This window comes from Nesoenas mayeri (assembly GCF_963082525.1).
Source record: "Nesoenas mayeri genome assembly, chromosome: 5".
NCBI classification, from domain to species: Eukaryota; Metazoa; Chordata; class Aves; order Columbiformes; family Columbidae; genus Nesoenas; species Nesoenas mayeri.
Window position 1 is genome coordinate 54,027,844 of NC_137548.1, and position 21,550 is coordinate 54,049,393.

General features: G+C 41.5%; 1 protein-coding gene across 1 annotated transcript; it reads left to right on the top strand.

Moving 5' to 3' along the window:
• Positions 1-1,842: 1,842 nt before the first annotated feature.
• On the top strand, positions 1,843-20,059 carry IGSF22 (immunoglobulin superfamily member 22; the record flags this gene model as incomplete). The annotated part of the gene is given in 15 exon segments (XM_080345278.1): positions 1,843-1,950; positions 6,995-7,112; positions 7,476-7,702; positions 10,180-10,282; positions 11,034-11,110; positions 11,112-11,202; positions 12,578-12,680; positions 15,930-16,020; positions 16,024-16,106; positions 16,108-16,120; positions 16,124-16,164; positions 17,659-17,737; positions 18,707-18,865; positions 19,838-19,960; positions 19,964-20,059. Coding segments are annotated over 15 exon segments (1,512 nt in total).
• Positions 20,060-21,550: the final 1,491 nt, after the last annotated feature.

Sequence of the window (21,550 nt, forward strand, 5' to 3'; positions counted from 1 at the left end):
TTAAGGCAAAAGGAGGAACTGTTAAAATGGTGAACTGGCTTTTAAACCATGTTGCTGTGAGCTTTGTAGGATTTGAAAATCTGAATACATCTGAAGGTGTGCAGAGAGCTGTGCAGTGGAGCAGGTGAGTAAAGCAGAATGATGTATGCCATCTCATTTTAGCACTTGATGCTACAAGTGTGAATTTGCTGCATAATGATTTAGGGAAAAATATGCTCATTTCTGGAGTGTTGGGGATTATAGAATAACATTTCTCATCTCTTCAAAACCAGCCTGAATCATTTCCATCACCAACACTAATGGCTGTTGGTATGCAAGAGTGAAAGGGTGAGAACAGGACAGTGAGATAGGGTAGTAAGGGGGATGGAATCTTTGGGCACATCAGGCAAAAGCAAGAGTGATTTCTTCCTCCTGGCTTCTTGGTTTGTAGGAAAGACTTTAAAAAATGTGTCTCTCTGAGAAAATTTCTGAGCAGAAAAGGAAGGAAATAATAGAGTCTTGAGATGCCTGATATCCGTGTGTAATTTTAGAGGGTATATGTAGGTATATAGTCTAGGATAGAGACTCTTCACTTGTCTTTTGTGCATAAGGAGACAGAGGACATTTGTCTCTCATACAGGCAGCCTTGAGACAAAGGGCAGCTCAGCAAGGAGACCAGGATATATATATTCTGGTAAGGAAAAGAATCTCCTTGGGAGGATGCCCAGAACAGCACTTCTGGCATAGATAGAATTTCTGCTGGTAACAAAACAAAGTCTCAAGGTCATATGGTCTTAATATTGTCTTCTCTGTGGACTGTATCTTCTATGTTGCCATGCATAATTACAGCTTTTTCATCTGTGCCCCCAGATATCAGAAGGGCTTGTGTTTTGAGTTGATTTCCTTCTGCCCCAAGATCCCTCAGCAGCACAGAACTGTTTCAGAGACTACCATTCCTTACGGTATCTATCTTGCCAAGGAACACTTTTTAAAACTGGGTAGCTACAATTTCTAGATGACGAGTACTCATCCCTCAAAGACTAGAACTGAATACTCCCTTTTCTCCAAACTGCCTTTCATACTGGGACCAGTATTGGCGTAAGTATAGGCACCAGAGTCCCCACTGGAAGAAGGTTTTTTGTTTTGGTTTCATTACCTTGGCTTAAAGCAACCTCCTTACAGGTTCTGTCTCAGCACTGCAGTGAGGACAATGACACAGTTCCCAGCCACATCTACTGAAGGCAGGGTGTGCACTGGCCCCTGTAGCATTCACACATCCCACTATATGTGATACGTTTAGGAGAGCTGGGGAGGTCTTTGAGTAAGGAGAAGTGCACTTAAATAGTCTAAATCAATAAACTGGAATAATCCAAGCTGGTAGTGGAGTTTCTGGTTATTTTCCTTGTGTAAAACAGAGACCTCTTGCTATTAACCACAGAAAAATGTCTCCATTCCAGTGAGACATTTGCACGGACTGGTCAGTCTGGCTGGAAAAAAATAATTACCCTGTTTTACCTGAAGAACAAGTTATTGTAAAAACAAACTAGATGGGTTCATTGTCATGGAAAAAGGCAGCTCTTTGGAGCCTCCTGAAATGAGCAGTTTAAAATTTTGCCTATATATATATATGTGGATTCATAAAGTGATAAAAACAGACTTCTGGGATATTCTACAAGCTTTTTTCACCTTTACTGTCTTGATGCATAGTGACTTGCTAAAAGCAAGGGCTAGATGGCAGCTAGTTGGACAAGGGAGTCCAGGGAAGCCACACTTATCCTTACACATGTCAGGAAAGTGTGTTTGTTAATGCTCCCTTCCAGAGCTTGCAGCCCCTAGAGCCCTGCCAGGAACGAAACTACCACTATGACACCAGAAGTTGTGTATGTGCAAACTGAGACTGAGACACATTGGTCCATTGAAATCTTCCATTCCCAAAAGCAACATGTGTCTCAAGCCAGCAAAGTGTTGAAGGTAAGTGACATTTCTGTTCTGGGCATCTAAAACTGTCTTTTTTTATAACTAAGTGTAAGTGGGACCAAAAGAAGGTATTGCCTTTCTGTGTAAAACTTGTTCTGAATGATGTGGGGGTGGAGGATTTGTCTTAAACTATGGGCATTCATATAAACATAGGACGTGAGCAGCACTCAGGAACTTAGTAGAGCTTGTGCAGAATAGATTGAGTCGTAACGGGCCTTTTGATTTGTCCAGTTTTGATACCATTCTTGAATGACATCTAACATCAAAGCACCTTGCAGCACCCCTGTGCAGCAAGGCAGCCTAGTTTTCCCATTCTGTAGATGAAAAAAACAGATACAGAGAGTACAAGTTATTTGCATGAAATCCTGCAGAGAGACTGTGAAGAAGCAAGGAATTGACCAGCAGTCACTCTTCTGGTGCACAGACCTTCCTCTATCAAGAGTTGGAACTGACTGGGGCGATTCTCGTTGTAACTTTGTTTCAGGGTTGCTTATAGTGTCCACCCTTTCCTACACCTGGTAAATAAATTCTTCAAACAGTACCTCTTTGTTCTGCTTGATTAACATATTTTTTCCCCAAACGAATAAGTTCTTTCTAGGAAGTCTTCTGCCAAATTGGAGTCTTTTAATATGGTGACATGCTCTTTTGAGATCTTGCTGGAGAAAGCATTCCTGAATTTGTGGAAAAGCCATACCCAGTGACAACACTCAAGGGTGAGTAACAATAATTTCTGTTGATGGATGGGATGCCATCCAGAGGGACCTGAACAAGCTCAAGAAGTGGGCCCATGTGAATATCATGAAGTTCAACAAGACCAAATGCAAGGTCCTGCACCTGGATCAGGGCAACCTCTGTTATCAGTACAGGCTGGGGAATGAAGGGATTGAGACCAGCCCTGTGGAGAAGGACTTGGGGGTACTGATGGATGAGAGACTGGACCTGAGCTGGCAATATGTGTTTGCAAACCAGAAGGCCAATCGTATCTTGGGCTACATCAAAAGTAGTGTGGCCAGCAGGTCGAGGGAGGTGATTCTGCCCCTCTGCTCTGGTTAGACCCCACTGGGAGTTCTGCATCCAGCTCTCGAGCCCTCAGTACAGGAAAGACATGGACCTGTTGAGGAGGGTCAAGAGGAGGCCACCAAGATAATCAGAGGGATGGAACATCTCTCCTGTGAGGACAGGCTGAGAGGGTTGGAGTTGTTCAGCCTGGAGAAGAGAAAGCTCCAGAGAGACCTAGTTGCAGCCTTTCAGTACTTAAAAGGGGACATAAGAAACATGGGGACAGAGTTTTTAGAAGTGCATGTTATGACAGGACAGGGTGTAATGGTTTTAAACTAAAGGAGGGGAGATTCAGGTTAGACATGAGGAAGAAATTTTTTACAATGAGGTGGTGGTGAAACACTGGAAGGTGGTAGATGCCCCATCCCTTGAGACATTCAAGGCCAGGCTGGACGGGGCTCTGAGCAACCTGATCTAGTTGGAGATGTCCCATGTTCATTGTTCATGGTCCATCATCCTCTACAACTGGAAGAGTGGTAAACAAACACAGGTGTAAACTGCAGTTCCCTATACCCACCCTCACTGTTTTTAGAGTTCTCATGGATCAGTCAAAATCAGTGGGAAAGCTGCTGCTGTTCATTCCAGCTGCTGGAAACCTGTCCTTACGGATGGATTTAAGTACAGCAGTTCTTGTTTATGCAAAACTCATGATCGAATGATTTGGCTGGGCCTGGAAGAATGTAAACTTTAATGCATAAGTAAATAAGCCTTTCCATCACGTATAATGTCTCCTATATGGCAGATCTGTGACTGTCTAAAGTGACAGAAAGATCATATGAGTCTTTATTATATATCACCAAAAAAATCACAAATCATCCCTGTCAGTGTGCAGAGCACTGCTAATGAGCAAATTTAATTCCCAGAGTGGTATCTGTGATGGATGTAAAATTGTAATAAGTACGGTAAGTAAAGTAAAGCAAGGTTAATCTGATCATCTCCATAAAGCAGACAGTAAAAGAAACCACACATTTAAAATAAACCCAAACAGACAAAGTAGGTAACAGGCTCCTATTCCATTTCACTCATCAATTCATTCATTAATTCCAGTGTTTCTTCATGAGTTGTAGGAGACAAAATTTCAAGTAAACCAGAGCCTGATGTAACATGAAAAAGAGAGAGTGGGTACCAATAGAAAAAGGATCCAGAATGTTTTGGGTGGTATTTTTAAGAGGTGTGTGCTAAGCTAACATACTTTTTTCTTTACTTTAGCTCATTTTTTTAAATTATTCCTACAGTAAAAATGAAAAACTTAAGCACTATAGAATTCCTCAGCAGCAATAAAAACATGCCTGTTTGCAGCTGGCCTACTGTAATACTGCTGTGTGAAATACCATTGTGTGTTTATAGGGCAGTTTTTCAAATCAACAGAAAAAGAGCATCAGAGCAGGCACCATTGTTTTTGTTACTCAATTTTGTGTTCAGCATAATGAGGCCCTAATACCTCTTGTGTGCCACTCAGGCAAAACCAGTGCTAAATCTTAATCCATAATATTTGAAACACACGTCCCAGTTCATCCCTGTTTAATTTGTGATGTCCCATGGCTGCAGAAGTTCTGCCCTCCTCTGTTCTTTTCCTTGCTTCCCTTGCTGTGTCCCTTTCTCTCCATTCTCCTTGTTCTTAGTCTGCTCTAATCCACCTCTTTTATCAGACAGTCTTTTGTTTACAAGTCTGACATCCAGGGTGGGTCAAACTCTTTATTTTCCTACACCACTGAAGAGTTAAGTCCAAGAGCTTCCATTCACACTCCTCTAGTTTCTGTATTGCTTATGCAGTTCAGGGGTGATACTTTCAGTGCAGAGCATCAGAAAAAAAGGATGTATCTCAGAAGACATGGCTTCATTTTGCTGCCTTAGGCCCAGAATGGACCTGATCCAAATACATCACTGTCAGTGGGAAGACCTCTGTCTGTTTCTGGAGCTTTGGAAAGGCTGTGAGGGATCTTCAGGGAGGAGGGACCATTTGATTTGGCCTCAAAATTTCTGCCCTCAAAGATCCTGGATTTTCAACAGGTCAGTTCTGTTAGTGGCTTTAAAAATACTGTTTTAAACACAAATAAAAAGAGGAATTCACTAATACATTTATCATATCCACTCCTCACTGCCCCAACCTATGTGGAACTTCCGCTTATTGCTTTCTCTATGTTTTCTTTTCTTTCCAATCTGAATGTTTGTCATGAAATGATACGGATAACTACAAGCGTGTGGTGTCCAATACTCTCACTGATGGCATCTACATGGTATCCTTGATCATGGCTGAAGGTAAGCTCTAGACATCTGACTTGAATAGTGACTAGACCAGTTACTAACAACTAAGCTTGGAAAAATTTTGAAGTTAGGCAAAATTGAGAGTCTGCATGGCAGATTTGCTGCAAGTAGAGTGGGGTGAAGCAGGATGAAAAGATCTACTCCCTGCTGACTTTAAACTGAGCACTGTGTGTCTTGCCCTCTGTGTCCACTGCACAAAAATAACATGTTGCCAAAGGTGCAAACATTGTGCTTATTATGGGGAAGAACATTTGTGTTCCCTGTATTCACTAAGAAAATATGATGTGAAGTATATGGTATGAAATGTATGCTGTGCATCACCAATGTGAATGGGAAAGACCTAGGCACCTACAGTCCTCTTGTGTCTGACAAGGAACTCTCTTCTGTTGTGCTGGGAGTTATAGGTAATCTTTGTTCTCAGATACATGAGGTTCTGTGTACAATGTCAGCATCTGTAGACAAACATTTGAGGGTCAACACTGGTGGGCCAAACTGTGACCTACTTTCTCTTCCTATATGTCTTTGCAACATTGGTGATTCACTAGTGTCCTTAGGCTCAAACAGAAATCCAAGATTGTACAAGTCATAAGCCAGCTCACAAATACCAGAGCGCCCATGTAAAAACACCTTTCATGAGACAGCAGATTTCAGTTTGAAGCCTAGTTATTACACATAATAAGCTAAATTCTCCACTGACGTCAGCGTGGCAAGAGTGTGAGTCACTACTGAATTTGGACCAGTTTTAGTGGAAAAGAGGCGAATGATAAAATGCACCTTGGCACTGTCCTTTTAGTGGAAGCAAACTTTGCTCAATGAATGTTATAAGACTTAGGAGTGAGTGGCTGGGCCTGGGCATAATGAGAATGATCTTTTTTTGTCTGCATGTGCTTCCTACAAGCAGCCAAACATGTGCCTGCTGTGCCAAACACGTTATATACAGCAAAGTTGCTTTAATTCAGTGCTAAGTGAAAGTGATGCTGCCCACCTGCTTTACCTTTTTATAACAATAGGACCATCTCTTAAAGATAAGCTTTGCCATAAATACAATTTTTAAGTATAATATTTGTCTTTCTGATAAAGCCCTTAGCAGGACTTGGGCACAGGCTATTTGGTAGTGTGGTAGATTAACTTACTGAGCCAAATAGCAATCCTGTGCCAGGTACTGCAGCAGTCTGGATAGATAATGCAGGAACATGTCAGTCCTTCAGCTGCCAAATGATTCCAGGTGTGCTTGTAGATGTCATCTCCAGTTGCCTGCAACCATTTACTTCACAATGACCTGTGGTAAAAGAGAGAGAAAAAAACCAAACCAAACCAAACAAAAACAAATAAGCAAACAAAAAACCAGCTAAAACAGAAGAACTGAACAGAAAAGCAGTGAGTCTGTTGGTAATCAGCTTTATAGGATTACGTGCAACTTTTATAGAACATTATGAACTGTAGTTAGCTTAATTTCCACCGAAGTTGAAGGAATGAATTAATCTTCCTGCTGCCACTCAAGAAAGAAATCAAAATTACGTCACTAACATCTTGCTATCTAGTGTAGGGAATCTGAGATCAGGAACTAAAAATAACAGAATGCATGTTTGTCTTTTGGGTATTTTAACAGGTGGACCCCCAACTCCTCACAGAACTGAAACCTCTGAAAGTGACTAAATGACAGACAGCAGTGTTTGAAACCCACCCACCAAAGAAAGTGCAAATCTTCATCTAGAAGTTCAAAGGGAAAGAGTTGAAGTGGGATGATAAGTATGAAATTTTCACATCTGATGATGGATTGGCCCACACTGTGAAAACTAAGGCAGTTCAGCCCAGTTACTTTAAAGAACTCAGTGTTGAGATTGAAGTTCTAGTGCAGAACACTCCGCTCTTCATTGATCATAAGTAATGAAAAGTAAGCATCTTTGGGCAGTGAGTTGAGCTGCAAAATCCGTAAACCTAAAATACAAAACCTCAGCGCGTGAGCTCAAAAGACTGAAATCTGCGGTCTCATAAAGCTAGTCTGTGGATGGGCAAGCAGAGGAGCATCAAGACCTACTTTTCACACTGGAAGTCTCAAGCCTGAATTCTCTCTTGAGCAGGAGCCTGCGCTATACCCTGCAAAGACAAAGCCACTTTTTTCTATTTATAAGGGATATATAAGGTGCTTGCTGGTATGTGCCCTTTTTCTTGCCAAAACCCTTCCACTTTCCCAGGGGTTCCAGTTCAGTTTGTCAGCAATCTCAATAACACCCAAGTGAAAAAGAAGGGAAAAGCCTGCCTGGAGTGTGTGCTGACTTACAAAGATCTCACCCTGAAGGGGATAAAGAATGGACAAGTGATTCAGAGGTCTCCTAAGTACACCATGAAGCATGAAAGCAAGAGAGAAGAGCTTATTATTAATGCTGCTGAGCTGAGCGACTCAGGAAATTGCACAGCAATTGTAGGCTATGCAAGACAGTGACCCAAATGAGCAGTACAGTAGTGCCAGTGTAAGAGTGGAAGGTAAGTGTAAATGAGCCGAGAAGAGGAGGAATGGTAGTCTCTACACTGTTCTTCACTGAATTCTGCAGAGGAGCAGTGCTGCTTTGCTGTGGCAGCTAAGAAACTGATGTGCAATGACGTTGCTCTGCAGTCTATGCTTTAACATGGAATAAGCTGTTAATCTGTGCCCCCTCTTGGTAGCATGAAGGTAATAATTAAGGGCTTCCCTTTGCCATGTAAAGCAGTAGAAGCATAAAGCAGTAAATATTCCATTTAAGTCATTCCACATGTCACCCAAAACAGCCTAGTAAAGTGTACCATTTTTTTATTTTATTCAGGGTTGTCCTAACGAATTCTTATCCTGTGATTCTATAAAGTGACCCATGGGATGTTTCCCTGCAGTCTGCTGAGGACCAGCAGCACAAAATGAGGCTGGAAAATATTTAATATCACATTTGTTTTGTTAATTAGTTTTGCAGTAGCATTATTGATGCTGTAAACTTACTTCTATGATCTTTACAGAAAGACAGAAGACTGTTAAGTGCAGGAGGAAAAGTTGGAAAGCTCACCTTCATGCTCTCAGCATAGGCTGAGAAGAATTTCAGAGTTAGGGTGTGGATCTATTGGCTATTAGTATTTCAGATTACTTCTATTAGATATGGACCAGCTTTGAACTATGCCTAGGTGGCTTCCATTAAAAGTGCAGCATTTTAAAACCATGGAAGGAGAGTAGAGTGATACTAGTATATCCTTCACAGGTTCAGGAACAACTGAATGTTCAGTTGGTAGGATGGTATGAAGGAAGCTTCAGGGGCCAAAAGAATCTCAGCTCTGAAGTCAGGCAGATTTTCTCACATGGAAGATTGATCTGCCCTAGTGCCTACCTGTCTCTGTGTCCAGGTGTGTGTCTCTGTCTCTGTGAGGCTGGTCTATTAATAATTGTCCTGAGTTTTCTTTGTCTGATGATGCCCTGCAAACCCTGTCCTGGTGTACAGACTTGGGTGGAGGTCTCTCCATTAGGTGCATTTTGGCCATGTATTTCTCATTTTGTTTTCCCAAAACAGGCCAGAAGGGAGCAGTTTCCTAGCCCTGGGCTTTCTGGGTGTGCAGTCTGAAGAGGACTCTGTGGCCAGGGTTGAGTGTGGTTGGCAGGGGGCAAGGAAACCCTGGCTCCTGGAGGATGGCTACCGGGCCTGGTATGCAAATAACCTTGGTGGGCCATGGCCAAGGTGGCCTGGAGGGACAGTGCGGGCAGGGGCCTTCTCTGCGTTGTCCTAAATGATGTGAAGGTGGAAGGAATATGGCTCAAGGATGGCAAAGAGGTAAAATGCTCATGGTATCATCAGCATAATGAAAGGCTGCAAAACCCTAGTGGGAGGTTTTCTTCAAACAGCTACTGTGTACCTTGGCCTGATATTAGTAAAGGGCTTCTGACTAAGGACAAACAGACGGACCCATCAGGCGGGAATAGATCTCATCTTGCCCAATCTACTACAGTGTCAGTCTTACTAAGTTTTGACTTTGGATCTTTGGCTTTTTCAAAATTTTCCTTCGCAGTCTCCTGTAAACAGTCTTTCACATTTGCTAACCCATTTTCTCAGCCTGTAGACTTGCGTTCTTTCCTACAAGGCTAACTTCTCACCACCCACCCTTTTCCCTCTCCCAATCTCTGATTTTCAGAGTAATCAGTAAATGTATCCTTTGCATGCTAATGTGCACCCTGCGTTACATGCCATGTGGCTCCTGTAGGCAGATGCGCAGATCACTGTGTCTACCTAACACTGAATTTGTTTTGTCTATAGATCACAGAGCATTCTGCCAGAGTAGGAACTAGAGATCCTGACCGTTTATAGTTATCTTAGAGCAGAAAATGGTGATCAGATGATTCAGGGACAGGGTTGGAGATAGTGTTTGTGGCACTGTGAGTAGTTTCCTGCCTCAGTCTTCTTGTCATATTATGGACATGAACAAGATCTGGATAGTGAAGCAGAGAGCCATACACAGACTCATTGTGGACAGAATGGGAGAGGAACGTGAAGGGAGGTAGATGTTCAGGGCCAAGGGGCAGAGAGTGGAGCAACAGCTGCCATTGGAGGCAGCCGCCCCATCTCTTTAAAGCTGTCTACCAGACGTGCACAAACACTTGCAGAGTCAGTGCTTCCCCAGGTCTCCTTACCTGGGCTTGTACCATTTTACAGGCTTATCTACATACACAAGCAAAAACTCCTCTTTTTGCTTCTTTGTTCCCAAAGGGGAGAAAATTGAGCAGTCATATGGATTGATTTTAAGTGACTAAGCCTAGGTTTCTGTGTTTATAAATCAGTGATCAAGAATTTTGGCCTGAGACTTTACTTCAAATGTTGTTGTCATCGGCAATGAGAAAAACACCTTTTCTGGAATTATATATAGAAATACATAAATATGTTTATTACTCAGCTCTTGGCAGCCAGATGGCGCCAGATGGACTCTCAGACTTGTCTGCTGCCTGAAAAACAGCCTCTTTCTCATACCTCTGCCCAGAACGGGGACAAACATGGCAGTACGGATGCTGTGTCTGCAGCACTGAATATTTATTATACCTGCCTTGCGGTAAAAACATATCCATAGCAAAGCTTTGGTATAGGGAGGGCTGATTTGCCTGCACTCAGAACTATTTTTGAATGTCTTTATTCTGACTTCCAGCAGAAGATTGTAATTTATAAACATACACATTGTGCAACGAGAATAAAAGTAAAAACACCTAATATGTTTAGGAACCTGGCTATTTTTCTTTACTGTGTGCAGGCCTTCCTTATCATTTCCCCATATTACTCTGTAATAAATGAGGGAGCATTTTCTTTACAAGCAGTAAGTAACTTTTTGATTCTTTATTGTGGTGATAGATATATATCCCAGTGTGACCTTAGGGAAGAACAGCACAAAGAGCTGCTTCTTGTGTACTGCAAAACTTTGAAACTGCCTGGAATCAAATCTCCAGACCCTAGGGAAGTGAGGAGCTTTGGGGATTCCTATTTCCCCAAGGTCCCTCTTTTTCTGCTGAGCTGAACAACAAAAGAAGATCAGCCAGCTCTGTGTATAAGAAACAAAACTAAATTAAATGAATCAAAACACGCTGAAGATTTGGGTGTCCCTGGAGACTTTCACAAAATACAGATTTCTTATAGTAAAAACTTGAAGGAGTGTATGAAGAGCCCAGCTCTGGACCACGTTTTCTGGGAACTCACAGGCACAGAAAAGATGTCAAGCTATATTTGCAGCTGCAGCCTTTAAATGCCTTCTATTCTTTCCAGATTCTCCTGTTATTGAAGAATTTGTCCTCGAGCTTTCTGCTGCACACAGTGTTTCTGTGAAGACTAAGCATACAGCAAGCCATCAGGGTGCCTCTCAAGGCAAAACTGATGCCCAAAGTCACATGGTTCAAAGATGGCGTTGAGGTGACAGAGGAAGATCTCTTGCTTCATTGAGAAAGCCAGGGACTACATAGCTCACAGTCAAAACCTGTGGGAGAGAAGACGGTGGAGCCATTAGGCTGAATCCGAAAACTCACTGTGGCTCAGCTTCCGACAACCTTTGCCTCAACTTCATTGGTAGGTCCTAAATTAATCATTTTATAACGGGACAATCACTGGTAGATATGTTCGGTTACAGACACTGTAATTCAGACTTTTTCTATAAAAGTCTTGCAGTGGGGTAGACACTGAGTTATCAAATCAAATTATTCAAGTCAGTTCAGTTTTGCTGTAATCTGCACTGATTTACACTGTGAGAGGATATGGCCCTCTAAATAATAGTCCTTCAGGTCAATCTGGTCAGCTGCTCACACTGCAGACAAACCAAAATTCCTGTAGGGGAAAGCAGAGTTCCTGCAACACATGGAGAAAATGCAAAATGAGATGAAAAGCACATAAAGGCCATGGAGGAGAGCAGGTGACTCACTTTGTAGAGAGGAAGATGACTGGAGAAAAAATCCTGGATGAAAATCGGGGTGGTGTAGAGCAACTAAACCAAATTTGCTATGGAGAAGGTGGAGGAAGGGAAAGCCTACTAATTCAAAATACATGCTGTCAACTCTGAGGGCCTCATCAAGCCCAAACAGAAGAAATTTTTGCTGAAGAACCTATTAGCCAGCTGGTTTTAGTGTGGTTTCACAGTCCCACTTCCCATCGTTTTTGTTGTTTCCTTCCTTGCCAGTCCCCAAAAGGACACTATCCCCTGTGCTTTAGGGGACTAATTCCAGGGACAGAGCTTAGAAGCTGCTTTGTGCTTAGGCTAATAACCAGGATCAAACAAATACCCAGATCCTTTCACTCCAAGTGTTGAGGACTCAGAAACCCCTTGACATGGACTGTCCACAAGAGAGGACTAACACACTGCTCTAGCATCAGTTACGTAAGCTTAGTGGGATACGGCAGAAATGAAAAGTGGCTTTCTCTGGAAAATATTGTGGGGGAGGAGAGAAAATAATTTAAAAGGGAATGCTTAAAAACATTTTGTTTTGCAGCCAATAAAAGAAATACATCAGCTGAAAACTAGCTTGGTTAGAAAACACTGCTGAACTATCTTCTGGAAGTTATAGTTTGGGTACCTATTGTTCCTATGCTTCCTTTATGAACTTGGATCCACAATGAGACAGGATTTGCAGTCCCCTTTCCCCAAGACCAGAGTGTATCAGAATCTTTAGAAAGCGGTTGTGGCCGTGAATAAACCTAAACATGCAAATTACCCTCCTTGATTTCTTGCTATACATACGTGCATATATATTTATGCACACACACACAATCTGGAGTCAATAGATTCTGATTGTACTGTGCTAATTTGATTTTCTTCTATGCAGAGGTTCTGAGACAGGTGTTTCAGCCTCACATTGTAGATGTCAGGAAAGAAGAAGCTGTCACCATCACCTGGAACTGCCTGGCCCAGGATGGAGGTTCCCCAGTGTGAGCTTAGACCATAGAAAAAAGGTAGAAGGGCAGCAATCTTTGTGTCCCAGTCACCAAGGAGCCAGTCCAAGGTCAGACTAAGATTATTATCTGCTTTAGGCAGGCAGAAGGAAAGTTAGATAAGCTTTGGATGCAAAGCAAAGTATTGATTAATCAAGGAAAATTTCATCATGATATCGAGCAAGATACACATTTTGACATCTGCTGTTCAAAGTGAGATTTTCGGCCCTCAGATAGAAATGGCTTGATACTCATGAACAAGAGGGCAGAACACTCAGCACCTCTGAAAGTCACATGTATGGTTTTCAGTGCCTAATTTCAAGCATCTATATTTTACATTTCTCCCTACATAATTTTGACTGCTTTTCCCTGACTTAGGCCAGAACGGAATTAAACAAGTGACTGATTTTGTTGTATCCATCAGATCGCAACCATATGATCCATGCTTCGCACAGCTTGTGTAACACATGGGAGTGTTCCTATCAGCAGCAGCATCTGACTAACAAGACTTTTGCTTTTCCCTTTCTGTTAATATTTTGGTTCTTTCTTGGATTCTTTCCTCTGTCTCATTCAAAATGTTGGACTTTCATATTATTATAATTAAGTTACAATTGATCAGACTGTCCAAAAATATCTTCCTTAAGGCATCAACATTACTCATGGTAAATAGTGGAAGCACCTCTTAAGCCAAATTATTCAATTCCTTAGTTGTTTTTTTTTCAAGACCAAATGGAGGTTTAACCTTGCTTGAAGGCTAGGTTGTGGAAGGCTTGGCCACTCTATTGAGTTTGTTACATTGTGAGAAATCCCACTGAGGTCATTGGAGCAAGGCGTGAAGATATTTTTCCCCATCATATATGGTTATACCAGGCTATAGACCATAACCTAGTGGAAAGCAAATGATGCATTTTTTCCTCTTACTATATGCATCAAAATTCCTTCTCTTCCTTAAGGAGACAGATATGAAATGGAACAGACCATTGGAGAAGCAAAAGTTAGACCTAGTTAAGGGGCTACCTGAAATTTCTTCTTGGTTTATCTCCGTCTGAAAGAAAAAAAATCAAAAAAAACAAAAACAAAAACAACAAAAAAAACCACACCAAAACCTTTAAGAGCACTTCTATGGGTGATTAGACAGTTGAGTAATTGCAACATGTGTGTGTGTAGGTACCAGATTCAAAGTGGATGGTTTTCTGGAGGATACAGAATGAGTTCTGTGCGATAGCTGTGAAGCATGCAGGCTGGACTTAGCATGCCCTCAGCCTCGTTGCAAAGGATCCCATTCAGTATGCTTTTTTCACTGTGTAATGTCTAGTTTCCTAAACGTGCTTGCAATTGCAAAGACTAGGTCTCTGCATTTCTGACTGAAGTCTGAGGGAATGTGGCAATTCTGGCCTGGCTCAATGTAATGGACTGCGTTGTGTTTACAGCTTAACTAAAGATTAAGGAAGGCCTTAATGCTGTTGGCTATAAATGTAATTGTAAGTGCTGAAAGTGTGATATTATTCACTTAAAATGTGTAACTATTAAGATAATGACACAGTAAGAGATTCCCACCCAGGGGGAATTGAGTATATGCAAACAGCAGAGATCAACATGATAAATGTGCTCTCAGGTGTGGATACCTTTAGTATTTAATGTTCATGTACAGGTTGCCAAAGGCCCTAATGTATAACAAAGAAAATAATTTCTCATACACGTTACTATGCTCCTTTCATCAGTCCCACATCAACACTTTTAAAAGAAGAGAAAACTCTGGTGGAATTCACGAAAGTTGCTTACAATCTTTAATTTTAATACTGGATTTTTAGTAGCAAAGAAACTATGCCTAATTCTGGACTGATCAAAATCACAGACAAACTTTTATTTTGTGCCAGTTATAAAGAGATCTTACTCTATATGATCATATAACTGAAGTAATTTAAAAAATAAAAGGCTGTCAGAGGCCATCAATAAATAGCTTAAACTATTGATGGAATCCTGTAATAGATACAGGAGTGGGCCTTAGTAATCACGTGTAGGTCAGAAAAAAACCTGGCCAAATGTGAAAGCCTTTATAGCTAAAAAATGAGAGAATTCTATGTAGTAGACAAGAGCCTTGAGGTTAAATAGTTACTCAGATGGGAAAGCATTCAGGTTCATTTACATCAGAAGACAACACAAAACCAATTTGCAGCCTGAAGCTATGATTCTTCTCTTACTTGAAGACTTGTGTTATTTCACATTAGGCTTAGGAGAATATGCACTGTCCATATGCACCATATTCTTTATGACCCTATGTGATCATGTGAGTGTTCTGTATAAAAGCCATTAGCATCAAGTTTGTCATGGCTTGCTGCACTGGTTGACATTTTTGGTTTGGAGTGGGGTGATGTTGTTGCATTTTAGCTGAGGCTTTCAAAGCAAAAGGTAGATATGAACACACAACTCCCTATTCATTTGATTAAAAACATACAGCTATTTTAAAATATTCAATCTTTTGCTCTTCTTACCTATTATGGAGATCTAACTAGACTGCTGCAAGGTGGACTAAAGAGCAAAAAGTATGTTCCATATTTTAAAAAATGGCTATTTATTAGGCATACTGTAATCTTTGGCAAATAAAATAAAAGAACATTAACAGGACCTTGCAAGCCAGCAAACAAATTCACTAATCCATGCAGTCTAGATAGCACCTGACCACTTCACACAGAGACTGTAAGGGGGATTTATTAATAAATAATACATTCTTTATTAATGGATTATTATTTATAACATTATATAGCATTACAAATAATGTTATATAAATTATTTATTAATAAATAATAAATAGATATTAAACAAGCAGATACACCAGGCACTCAAAGCCATACAAGACAGGCTATAGGACATGTACTGCAGAGCTCACCAGTCAGCTAGAAAGAGACAGAAGCACACTTTTAATGCTAGACAGCTCTCCCAAACACCTGGAGAATGAGTGGTCAGCGCTCATAGAAGGTGCCCTTTCCAAGATGAATTCAGTGGTCCCATGTCAAATGTTATGTAGGATTTTTCTTAATTGGCCAGCCTTGCAACAGGGTCTATGTCTATGTGCAGTGTTAGGAACTGCATTGTTTTGTTGGACAGAATTTGCTGTGTTTATTAAGGCTCCTTTTACCTTAAAACCTTGCAGGTTCAGCATCTTGAAACAGGAACAGCTCTTCATTCACATGTGCAGGCACAGGCCTGCGGGTACAGCAGTGTGTCACAGCTCATATGTTGTCACAGAGCCTCCAGTCCGCTGAAGGTGGTGGATTTTTCCTTAGCCTGGCAGGACCCAGGCCAGGGACTTGCTTTGTCAGGATACATACTAGAAATGTGAGCTAAAGACACCAAGAAATGGACAAAATGCACTAAGATCTCGATCTCTAGTACCACTTATGCTGTGGGAGGCTTGCAGGAGAGATAAATACTACTTCTGAAACCAAGCTGTGAATGAAGCTGGTATGGGAGGTGCAGTGGAGTGACAGGAAGGAATTCTGCCTCAGGTAAGACCTGCAGTATCCATCCAGCTGAAACCTTAGTCTATCAGCTGTTACTTTCATTCGGTTTTAACATATACCTCATTTTGTAAAGGGTTATCAAATTCATCTTGCACAAAAGAACATTTAGCATCACAGCACATTTCTTCTTGCAGAGTTTTCAGAGGTGCTGGGGGGAGATGGAGGGCAGCACAAGCTGTGCAGTCCTTGAGCCAAATTAAAATCATGCTGCCATCCTTTTTGCTGAGCTGTCCCCTGAATGAGTATGTCAGGTATAATGGCAGTTGTTTCTTCCACCATGTGACCTCTTACACCACATCTCATGTAATTATAGAGGCCACTGTTGCAAGATTCTGTGATTCTTGTCATGGCCACTGTAGTTTGAGTATGGGTTAGGAGGGTAGATAGTAGAGTAAATAAGCCATCATGTTTGGAATGCCTGTTTTTTCCTAAGTACAGTGGTATTAAGACAGGATTATAATTCATTCAGGTGCCCAGTTTGAATGGGAATAACAGTCAGTGTGCTAAAGCTGAAATAAAATTATCAGAGGTCATGTTTCAAAGACACTAATTATGTCTTGAGAATGAAGGTATCATATTAAGTCCCTAGATAGCTTACTATTTGAGGTAGCAAAGTATTTAAATCTTCATTGTTTAGAACTTATGATTGCATAATTATTCATTGGGAAATTCAGATTTTTTACGTCTAAGATACTCCCAAGTAACAAAGCATGGTACTGATGCACTCAGTAGCAGTAATACCAACAAGAAAATATGGATGATTCGTGAGTCATATTGTATAGTGCTGATTCCTGGAGAGTAGAAGGACATTCAGGTTTGACTGAGGAAGTCTCAGAAGGCAACAGCCAGGTGACTGACAGAAAAAATGCTCGTTTCTTTTCTCGGTCTCCACTTTGGAACTACACAACCATCTGCGCAGCATGGTTTTGTTACCGTGTCTCCAAATAGAGAAATACCAAAAAATCCCAGAGAGACTGTATGCTCCAGAAAAACTTCTCTGGTGTGGAATGGCAATATGCAGTACTGTACTGAGGAGTATGAGAAGTCATCTAAGAAACAGACATTATACAAAACTGCTTGTGGCAGAAGGTGGTCAATAGCATCATCTAATGAGGCATTAAAGATGCCTCTTCTTTTTTTCTTGTGTTCTTGTTCGCTTTTTACATGAACTACTTTTAAATGTTCCTGTTCCACGTGGTCCTGAACAGGTACTCATCACTAAGCTGCTGATTGCTGAGACACTAATGTTTCTCTTCTGGTGGTACAGGTGTTGGGAAAAGAGCAGGCAACATTGCAACCGTTAACTGCCTTCTGCTGAAACAGTCTGAAGTTTTCTTCATCCAGACTTCAGACATGACTCAACAGACTGAAGAATGGCTTTACCTTTCTATACAATCTCTCACTCTTTATTTTTTAATTTTTCTCTCTCTGTCTGTCTTTTGTCCGCCCCATAGGTTTAATCTGACTGTGAGGCTGAAGAGCCACATGGTGGTTTGTGCTGGGACAGAAGCATGCATTCATACATCTTTCCTTGTGAGGCTGTGTGTTCTGTCCTGTCAGAGGAGAAATCCTGCAATTACACTTTTCTTGGGCATCTGGTGAAATGCAGCTGCGGGGCTATGGAGGCTGTAGTTGTCCTTTGGCCTTTATCACTTGAGCTGTCACTTTGGTTTAAAAGAAGCTGATTGTTGGAGAAAGCACATGCAGCGCTTTAGGTTCATGAAGTCCTGCATAACTGCTCACTGCTTTTATGGCTAGTCTTTGTAAGCCTCCCTGTGGCAGTAAGGGTAGAGGGACTCCTATGCATGCAAATTTGTCAGCTGCACAATCCAGCCCTCTGCAGCTGGAGCAACAGTGTTCAGCAAATTGTAAAACATTGGGGAAGCTCTCTGATGCATCATGAGAAGCAGAATTTTTTGAGCATGCAACTACCACTCATGCTAACTGAAGTGAAATCATTCTTGATTAAACCTTGGGGAGCGATCAGGTTGTAAAGACAATGCTTGAGGTCCCAACACTGTCCTTTCTGAGGTATAGTTCCTATTAACATGGATGTTTAGCTCATTTCTGTAGAGGCAAAGGGCAGCTTATATGCTTTCCTTTTTTTTTAAGCGTAGACTACTGCATAAGCTGGGGCTGTACAGCACCTTGCAGAATCAGACCCAGTGTAAAAATCTATCTCAATCTAAATTGTACAAGCTTATCTGTATCACATGAGCTGTTTTGTCCAAGCTTTCAAGATGATCAAACTAATGAATGGTAGCATAAGGTTTAGTGGCATTTCTCAAGCCAGCTCTGTGCACTTTGCTGTGGACAAAGCGTTTACAGCTTGAAAAAAATCTCTAAAATTGTTGTCCTTGAAACATTTTTCTACCAGTCTGATCATGTACAAGTGGCTCCTGTAGACAGAGGTGTCCCTTTTGTGCTCAGAGATGTGGTTTGTTTCTGTTTCCACTGAAGTCTGGAAGCAGAACCTTATAAATACATGTTTGTCTTGGCCAGGGATCCCCACCCCCACCAGTGATGTGGGAAGAGGAGGAGGACAAGAACCATTCCCAGTCCTTATCAACAACACCAAGCCATTTATTTCTGACCTGTACCAGATTATCCTCAAGAATAGTTCTAGAGAAGCCCTTTACAACATTCAAATGCAAGTTGCAGGTACAGTATAGAGTAAACTTGAGCATCTCGGTCACCTCAGAGTATTGACAAGAGGTATTCCTCTGCTGACAGAAATTTCACACAATTTCTGCATTAATACTGGAGTTGCCAAGGTTGTTTTTTTTCTTTCTTGCAAGGGGCAGGAGGGGCAGCAGGGCAAAGAAGACAGGGAAAAGAAAAAGATCCAAATCATACACACCCCCTATCCAAAAAATGCCACAGGAGCAATCCAGAATGTTGTTTCCACTCAAGGGGAGGAAGACTCCCTAATCAGAAAGGATTTTCCTACCTCTCATCACTGTGTTTCCCAAGTCTTCATGCTAGCTCAGAGGCAAGAAGGGGAGCAGCACGGTTAAGAGCTGAGGGATGAGGAAGGTACTGCTGGGGCATTGTTCACTCTGCCCAGTGTGGATGGTTAGGGTGCTCAGTTATTGCTCTGGACATCCCCAAATGCTGCCTTGTTTTTCGCGCCATTATTTGATTGGACAAATCCCTGTAAAAGCACTAACACAATGGTGTCTGTCCCCTCAGCAGTCTGGTGACACCATTTCTACTTTAAGTGTGTTTATGACAGTGAAGTGGAGACAGGCTGACTTGCTCCTTAGAGAGACTCCTATTATTAAGATGATCTTCTGGGGCGTTAGGGACATTTGCAGTATATTTTGTACTTGTCATCTCTTCCAAGAGTGCTTTTTAAAATTAAACAGCCTTATTTATTCATCAGGAGGGAATTACACACACAGGGCAAATTGGTCCTCAGATTGTTCAGGGTAGAAGAAGTCAAGGAAAGAAGTACTTTCCTTGACACACAGGGACTTTGGAATACAGGACATGAACAGAATAATTTTTGCCCCAGAAAAGGACAGAGGAAGGGTCCCAAACAGAAGAAGCCAATACTTATATGTGTTCATTAATTCTTAGATTTCCCCTGACCACTCACTAATCTGCAGCTTGCTCATAGTTCAGGTGTAGAAGATGACTGATTATGGTGTCCTGAAACGTTATGTCAGTACTGCCATGTGGTTCACAGCCGCAGAGAAGGTCCACAGCAATAAGTACACTGTTGTGGGCTTGCTCCCAGGAAGGAAATACTTCTGAGTTATTGTCTGCAATGACACTAGGGACACCGACCATCTGGATTCACAGGAGCAGTGGTACATCTCCAAAGACAGACGTGGGTATAAAACTTCATGACAGCACTGGAGGAAGATGAGTACTCTTACACACAAGCCTGTGGACTAAGCTCAGGCTCCCTTTGTGGTCTTGGGTAGTTCACTAAACTATCCTGCACTCAGGTCCCCAGCTGGGGAACAGACACAAGAATACCTCCTGTCCTATCCATTTGTTGGCAATCTCTTCAGGACCAGGCTTCCTTTTACTATGTGTATGTGTAGCACATTGCACAGTAGTTCATACAGATGCTGTTTGAATTAAAATTCAAGATAGTAGGGGCCATCCATGTGCAGGGAGGATGATATTCTCATGTCTTGACCTAACAGAAGATTGGCATTACAAGTCATTTGTCTTGTTGTGTATTTCCAGTCTGACCCGGATTTGTTTCATAAATGAAAAACAAACAAATCTATCACATGTAGGAGACTGTGTGACAGTCTTTCTGTGACACAAGCTATAAGAAGTCCCTAAAAGGACATTAAATGAAACACTCAGTGGTCACCCCATCAGGTAAACACCTTCTCCTTTGTTCAGTCGCTCCCTGCTCAGCCCTAATCAGTAATAAGGACGTCTCATTAGCAATACTCCCAGACAAATCTGAACATGCCCCTGCTCATCAAATCAAACTGGTAAGTGATCCTTCTGCCCAGTCCGGGGAAAAGCAGAGTGCAGTTGCTCTGAACTGTGAGATGCAAACCAGATTTTTTTTTGCTTGCCTGTGGTAATAAACAATACAGTAATACAAAACAAATTATATATAAATATATATTACCAGACTATGCATATATTTCTTCACAAGCATATCCACATGCTGCTACAAGTCTTCTAATCCCATTAAGAGTAATGGGCAATACACTGAAATAACAGAATAAGTAGTATACTAAAATGAGTAATCAGGTGTCAAATTGTGTATTTGTAGTTAACAATCAGCCTTCCTTGATCAACGTAACTAGACCATAGGTATGTTACTCCAGCTACACATGCAGTTGACAAAGCGCAGTTCCAGTTATGTGGCTGTAGTTATGTTTTTGTGTGGAAGTACTCTCTAGGCCTGTATTTTAGAGTCTGAAATAATTTCAGTAACTTCTGTGTATGTAGGCGAGTATAGAAGAGTAGTAAATGGAGGAAAGCTAAGCTGGTTGTACCTTGCAGTGCATTCCCTTGAACATTCCTTTGGTAACAGCCTACATGTCTTCCAGCAGGACAGCAGGACACAAGCAGATGTCAACTGATTTCCTATTCTTCATTATAAATGGCAAGTCACAAGGTTTTTTTGCACAAACCTGAGAGATGGTAGAAAAACTGAAGGATAAGGAGGAGATAAGCTGTTTCCTGAGAATGAGGTCTCATAAGAGAATTTTGCCGTACAGTGCTACATTTAGGAGATTCTCCAGGAGACTTACCTAATGGGACCCCATGCCAATGCAAGAGGAGATAATAAAGACTTCAAGAAATGTCTTTAAATATATGCTAAGAGTGAAAGATTTTCAGCGGACACTGGAAATAAAATTG